Source organism: Sinocyclocheilus rhinocerous, unplaced genomic scaffold (assembly GCF_001515625.1).
Source record: "Sinocyclocheilus rhinocerous isolate Xijiao unplaced genomic scaffold, SAMN03320098_v1.1 scaffold3201, whole genome shotgun sequence".
Taxonomy (NCBI): domain Eukaryota; kingdom Metazoa; phylum Chordata; class Actinopteri; order Cypriniformes; family Cyprinidae; genus Sinocyclocheilus; species Sinocyclocheilus rhinocerous.
The window spans coordinates 155,000-162,616 of record NW_015662182.1 but is presented as its reverse complement, the minus strand read 5'-3'; the positions used below and the strand labels follow the sequence as shown (position 1 = coordinate 162,616).

Genomic DNA, 7,617 nt, shown 5'->3' with positions numbered 1-7,617 from the left:
AATGAACTTTTCCACGACATTCTAATTTATTGAGATGCACCTGTATATATATATATATAAATCAGTCTGGCGAGTAAACTAAAAAATTTACTAGCCAATGGCGATTCAGTTGCCAAGGTGTCCGTAGAGGGTTTTGATATTATTATTAATAAAAATGATATTGTATTTTTTTTTTTATCGCGTTTACATGTTGCATTGAGTTTAATATGTTTCAATTGGACTCATTCAGAATTGTTTGTTTAATTTATTTTTGGAAAAAAATGTGCATCTGTACTGGAAATAAATGTTGTCATTTTTAAATTTTGTTATCATGTTGTAGTAATTCAAGGGAAACGACTGAAGGAGTTAATATCATTGAGATAATATGCTCAAATGTACCACTGGGTGAAGAATAGAAACCATCCAGCAGTATATTATCTTAACCATAAGTTACAAACAAGTAAAATGTTATTTATATAACAACAATGTGGAAAACAGACAAAACAGATAAGGTTTAAGGTTTAAGGAAAAAGAGTACATTAATATAATAGGCACAAACCTGTAGTAGAACTATCTTTGCCCTGTGCTGACATCATTTCTGATTTTTGTGAAAAAGGCCTATTTACAGCAGTGGTGCTTCAATGTGTAGTGATGAAAAATGTGATGAAATAATGACAAATAATGTAAAACATCTTCAGGAGTTCATGCAGCGTACCTATGGTGGTCCAAATGAACGACTCTAATGAACTGATTCTTCAGAAACATACAGTTCAACACAATCAGTGTACCTGATCACGAACAAATTATTTTTACTAGCAGCTTACTAGAATGAAATATTGGCTTGGTTGGCAGGAATGGTGAAGGTGGATCAGTGTTCAGAAAAAAGAGCAAAGTCAATTGTCTTGAGATACTATTATGAGAGCTTTCTAAAATTGCAAGAAGTAGAAAGCTGGTTGCTGTTGGGTTAACTGAGATAATAATCAGCTGTTTGGATGGTTTGGAGTACAAGAAAAATTTTGTAGGTCAAGGGTCTAATGGTCATTAGCTCCATCAGCTCATTCAGGTGTCCTAGCAAGAATAAACTAAGTAGTCAAGCATGCATTTTATGTGCATTGCAGTGCACAATCTCACAACCTAGTCAAAGTAGATGTCTGTGTTGGCAATTTCTCTGTTGGAAAGACTTCATGTTTTCTTGTCTGGATCTTACATCCATTGGAAATGGCTTGAAGTGCAGCAGAATATGCACGATAGTGTACCAAGGGAGCTTCAGTAACTTAGTAGCCACACACTGCTTAAGCCACACATTTAATGTTGTAAGGTGAAGAATTGCCTGCTATTTTGCAAGTGCTTGAAGTGCTGAGTGCTGCAAGTGCTAAGAAAAAAAATACATGGAAGCGAAAAGCATGTTGGCCCAAATTGGATGTCTTGAGCTCTTCCAAAAGGTGTTAGGTGACATTAATATTTTGCCTTTAGATGCTAAAGTCTAAATCTGTTGACCAATCTAAGGTTGTTGAACTAATTGATGCACTAAAAGAAACAGTGATGCATTATTGCAGCAAAGCCTTTTTTGAAGGATGTTTCTCTGAACAGTTCAGGTTGTACAAAATAGCTGTTATATTACCATTTATCAGTGCCACATGTGAACAGTTTTTCAGGTCTGATGATAATCAAAAGTCAGCTAAGGTCACCTAAGGCACAGAGTAGATTGCCGAGTTTTTCTGTTCTCAGCATTGAGTCAAAACCCACCTAGGTCTTGAATGTAGATGACTTTGTGAAAAGATTTGCTGAACAACATGCCTTCAGCTACTCAATTCAAAGTACAGCTCTCGCAGTATTTTGATATCATACACCAACCGGTCTGTGCAGTGCTGCTTTGAGTCGAACACACCTATAGGTTTGTTTTCTTGTCAGGTGGTTCTCAGTTCTGTCTTGTCATTGGTTATTCCATTGATTAGGTCTATTTATACATTAGGTGTTTTAGGTGTATCTTTTTAGTCATTAGTCCTTATACCCAATATATATATATATATATATATATATTGTTGGTCAATATAATAGTTTGTGTAAAACTCAAGAGATATATCAAAAGTTAAATATATCTTACCATCTACCTTAATTTATTTATCCATCCACCCAATCCAGGTGTCTTGGAAGACTTGGAATATAGCACAAATCATATGGCCTACATATATGGTGCTTTTGCGTCCGTTATAAATCTTATATCTGTCATTACCAGTAATTACACAAACTTTCTTTGTGTTCCACGGAAGAAAGAAAGTCAAAGTTTTGGAAGGATATGAAGAAGAGAAATTGATATTAACAGAATTTTAATATTTTGAAAAAATGACTCCTTTTAGTCATTATTGACAGAAAACTGCCCCCTTTGCCGCAGCCTTCAAATCTCATTCATACGTCTGCATATTCTAACTTTATGTGTTGCGATTCACTGTATGACACAAGAAACATGCCGTCTTCATGCTGCAATATACGCAAACACAGAAGATTTGCAACAGTGGAGGGGAATTTTCAGTAAAAACTTAAATTTGTGTTTTTTTTTTTTTTTTTTATATCTGTCATTACCAGTAATTACACAAACTTTCTTTGTGTTCCACGGAAGAAAGAAAGTCAAAGTTTTGGAAGGATATGAAGAAGAGAAATTGATATTAACAGAATTTTAATATTTTGAAAAAATGACTCCTTTTAGTCATTATTGACAGAAAACTGCCCCCTTTGCCGCAGCCTTCAAATCTCATTCATACGTCTGCATATTCTAACTTTATGTGTTGCGATTCACTGTATGACACAAGAAACATGCCGTCTTCATGCTGCAATATACGCAAACGCAGAAGATTTGCAACAGTGGAGGGGAATTTTCAGTAAAAACTTAAATTTGTGTTTTTGTTTTTTTTTAAAGCAAAGCTATTGTATTATGGACATCTTCTATGATGCTTAATGACCAAGTACTGGCAAGCTCCAAAAAGGACCAAAACCACCACTATGATGGTCCTTTGGTCATTTGATTCTTTTTGGAGCTTGACAGCTCTTGGTCACAACATGAATTTAAATGTTTGCATAAACAATTCTGCCACCACTTACCTTGCAACGGCTACAACAGAGTCCATTGCTACACATTGCATCATGGGTCAAAGTGCATTTTTTACAGCATGCACCCCCGGCACGAGAGCAATCCTACAAGAGTGCACAGCCAATACAAACATCCCATTAGCTTATCACAGCACTGCGATAATCACCTTCCTGTTCACTTATACTAACACACTTTAAAGGGATAGTTCACCTAAAAATGAAAATTCTGTCATCATTTACTCACCCTCAACTTGTTCCAAACCTATGAGTTTCTTTCTTCTGTTGAGCACAAAATAAGATATTTTGAAGAATGTTGTAACCAAACATTTGACGCTAGCCATTGATTTAGTATTATTAGTAACCATAGTATTTTTTTTTCGTAATGGCTACCATCAAATGTTTGTAAATGATGACAGAACTTTTATTTTTGGGTGAACTATCCCTTTAAGGCAGGGTGTGAATGATATGAATGATAGGTTGCTATTGGATTTTTAAAGGAAATTTGAGTGAGGTCATCTTGTCACCCACCACTTGGGAGCCACAGTCACATTCTTCTCCCTGTTCCACAAAACCATTGCCACATTCAGGAGGATCCAACAACTGTAGCGACAGGAAATATGTCACTGCCACATACTTATATTAAATATGCAGTGTTGAGCAAGCTACAGTAACCTAAATCTATCCTTTAAAGAAAGAAATTACACTGCAAGCTACATGGTAAAAGTAGTTAAATACATTCAGACTGCTTCATATATTTATTGTGATGTCTGTGGTGTTGGGAAGAGGTTCCATTTCCCAGCATGCACGGCAGCATAAGTGGCACAGGTAAACTGATGGTATTATTTAAATTATTTATTTATTTATTTTGTATAATTTGCATTGGTGTTGTATTTGATTATTTTTGTGTTAAGCTGAGTGTACCTTGCTTTAACGGTCATAAAAATCTACTTTTAGTTGTCTCATTTTCAGAGACCGTGAGCTCATCGTTTGCTACATTAGCGTCAGAATTAGGATCTCTGGAGAAAGAGATAGAAGACACTCTACAATGCTCCAAGTCACTGGATCTCCAACCACAACTGTCACAAGATGAACATTGTGTACTAATGTGCAGAAGGCACAAGCACAGTGTGCCTATGCGCTATGTGCTGGTACAAACATATGTGTCTGCAGCAGCATGTCCATCTCTCTCATGGACACTGAATATGATATTGGAATTAACAGAGACGGCTGTAACCTCGCTAACACCACCCTTTTATCTGACAGCTCCTTTCACACTGTCAGACAAATGTTACTGTGGGCAAAGGGGATTGATGCAGACTGGCACAGCCACACCTGCGACACACTGCCCATCCATCTGCAACTCCATGATTTGGCTCTTGCCTGTGTATTGTAAGACTGTATACGCTGAGAGGAACTCCCTCAGCATGTGTGATGGTTGGCAGACACTCTAGGCAGGTACCAGGTTCCTTCACTGGTTCATGATTCTGTGAGAGCAAGGGTGTCCAAGATGCTGTGGCAGGCCATAGGGCAATTTTACTGACCCTGGTGCCTTCAGGATATACTGTAGACCAACTACCTCCCCCAGACCTGTGGGCATATTGTTTTGACAGTGTAGGAATCCACAAAAATCCACCCCAAAATCTCTTGTTTGAAGAAGACACCAGTAGATTTGGGGGGGGGGTTCTTTTGTCAGCAACCAAAAATAATCTAAGTTTTTCATTAAATTGGCAATGGTTATATTGGACTGCAAATGTTTTTATGTCACCATCACTGTGACTGGCATGTTGGATATCCAGGACCCAGCATATCGGGTAGTTAACGGTCAATAAAATCACATCTGCTGTTGTAAAATGTCTTCTTTTCCTTCCACAAAGATTAGGACAAAGACTACAGAATTTGCCAGAATATTGTCTGTGAAAATATAGCATAGCATTTGATAAAACTACCCTACTACTTAGTCGATAAAACAGCTTTGTTGCTTTGTAGTGTTGTTGCAAATATGTGCTAATAAACATAATAGGTTTTTTTCTCCCATTTTTAGTGGATGTTCCAGACAAACCTTGTTAGGTTTATTGAAGAGGCAACTCCCTCCTCCTTGCTGGAGGAACTGAATGTACTCCTCTACACTGCACCGTGAAAACTTTCTGGGTAGATAGTATCTGTCAGGATCACATAACACAGTTCACAGTGTTCAGTTACCCTTACATGGAAAGTGTGTAAAACTAATTGATAAGGAACAGCAAAATGTAATTAACATTTGACAGACACTTTTATACAAAGCAACTATATAACGTATACATTATGAGGCATCCTAAGAATCAAATCTATGACTTTAGTATCGCTAATATATGCTCCACCGGTTGTGCTACAGAAACAAATTATTTTGTAGACATTAAGACTTGAAATGACTTGAAAAATACTCTCCACGGTGAAGCAACAGTTCAATTAGAATCTTGCAGAGCAAGCTGAATCTTACAAATGTGTAGCAATCTGAAGAGTAACAATCTGGTTTCATGGCAAAGACATTTAAAGTCTATCACCCACTTGAGTACTGTGGTTACAGTAATGCAAGAAGCAAGGCTGTGTGCTATTCAGAAATGAATTGATAATGTTTTTAAAGTAAATTTGAATTAAGGTAGAAAACATAATGCAGAATTGCAATTCAAATTTAAATTTTAAGTAGAATTACATTGAATTTAAATTAAAAGAAATTGACAAAACTGTTATATTTTAACTAAATAAGTTAAACTTAGTTCGCTTGACAGCCTTGTTTGCAAGTTTGAAGGTTCCATAGGCCTTAGGGGCAGAGAGAATGAAATACAATTCATTTCATTGTATTTAATTATTCAACTTTAGTGGACAAGGTGGAAGAACACTTCCAGAATGCATTAATTGTGTTGAATTTCTTTGAATTGCAATTCAATACATTTTTCTTCCAGTCATCCTGTGGGGTATGGTCAGTTCAATTCAGTTCCTCAATTCTGAATTCTGCGCAACCCTGGCAAGAATGCACATCAAGCACATCATGTACAATGGGGCCTCATGCTTGCAATGCACTTGCCAAACATTTCTGACACAGCTTACTTGCATAGTACATGTTTCAGCATAAATGTTGAAATAAAAATGCACCTACACAAAGACCAAAAAACTTGACTCACCCGGTATCCTCCATGATGCAGCCTAACCACGGATCTGGACACTTACAATCTCCTACAACACACACACACATTCATTAAAACAACAGTCCTTATTTATTTTGATATATTTCGTCAAGAGTGGAGGAATGGGTTTACGGAGTAGAAGGCTACCTGCAGTAGCACGATCTTTATTCCACATCATTCCAAGGTTCTGTCCTAAACTCTGACACAAGGTTATAGCCATGGGCCCCACGTTTCCATACTGACATATACACACAGATGGTAAGTTAGTAGTCATTTAGCAGATGATATAATGCAAAGTGACTTATTATAGAAAGTATACGTATTATAGAAATAATCCCCCTGGTGAAACCTGAGGTTAGATGTGTATTTACTGTCCTCTAGCAGCAGCAAGCAGAATTAGATCTTTGAGTTCAGCTCATGAAAAATGGGGGCAAAAACAAAAGTGTTGCGTTTATAATTTTGTTCAGTGTAAATATGTACATATGGTGCCTTCCAAAAGTTTGGAAACATCCTAGGCAAAGTTAGGTTTAAACAACATCAGCATAAGTCCTTATCATTTTGTGATGTCTTTGCATTGTGAAAACAAGATATGAAAATATATTGTTGTGCGCTCCTCATTTGGGAGTCACACTCATTCTTTGTTGTCAAAAGTGACCGGACACCTGAAATGTAACTTTTTTTTTTCTTCAGTAAAATCAATCTAATATATTTTTGTTCAATAATATTTTTTGTTTTTTCTTTTGTATTTTGAGAGAATTTTATGGTACTAATTAACATTTATGCAATAATTATGATCAATGTTTCCCACTGAAAATAGTACAAACATTTTTTTCTCATTTTTTAAAATTATTTTTCAATTAATGCAGTATTTCAGATTAAAATAGAGACTAGGCATTTAAAATCCAATTTTTAAAGGCAGAATAGCACCTCCTAGTGAGAGCAAAAAAAAAAAAAAAGGAAAAACCTGTAATTTCCTGGTGTAACCACTAGATTCCTGTATAGGACTCTATAGAGAGGCTTGTGAATTCCCTATAGTTTTTATACATAATTGTTTACTTTTATTATGTTGTGGATTTAAATGTATATTAAGGTATTCTTAAAGATTACTTTTTGTCAAGGTTTATATTTTTTGTTGTTTTAAAGGTTGATTTGAAGTGTAGGTTTTTGCATTATTATTACTACATTCAAATCTGAACACAGAAAGCATTTTGTTACACAAAACATTAAAATTCTATAAAAATTTAACAACAATTAACAGGAATGCTTTATCAGAGCTTAATCCTTCTGGGTCTGGTCTGATTTTAACCTCTTATTTATAGCCATACCAATTTGAGTATGTATGTGTATGTGTGTGTCTGTGAGTGTGTGTAAGTAAGTGTGAGTGAGTGGATGT

The 7,617-nt window shown here is 35.9% G+C and overlaps 1 protein-coding gene across 2 annotated transcripts in view; it reads right to left on the bottom strand.

Moving 5' to 3' along the window:
- Positions 1–7,617, bottom strand: part of LOC107727973 (disintegrin and metalloproteinase domain-containing protein 11-like) — a 52,241-nt gene that overhangs the window by 14,495 nt on the left and 30,129 nt on the right. For both annotated transcript variants that reach the window (XM_016538026.1, XM_016538025.1), the window contains exons 13-17: positions 6,372–6,462; positions 6,222–6,273; positions 5,123–5,222; positions 3,592–3,663; positions 3,076–3,168 (exon numbers count right to left, since the gene is read on the bottom strand). In XM_016538026.1, coding sequence (XP_016393512.1) covers positions 3,076–3,168; positions 3,592–3,663; positions 5,123–5,222; positions 6,222–6,273; positions 6,372–6,462 — 408 coding nt within the window. The remainder of the gene's footprint in view (positions 1–3,075; positions 3,169–3,591; positions 3,664–5,122; positions 5,223–6,221; positions 6,274–6,371; positions 6,463–7,617) is intronic.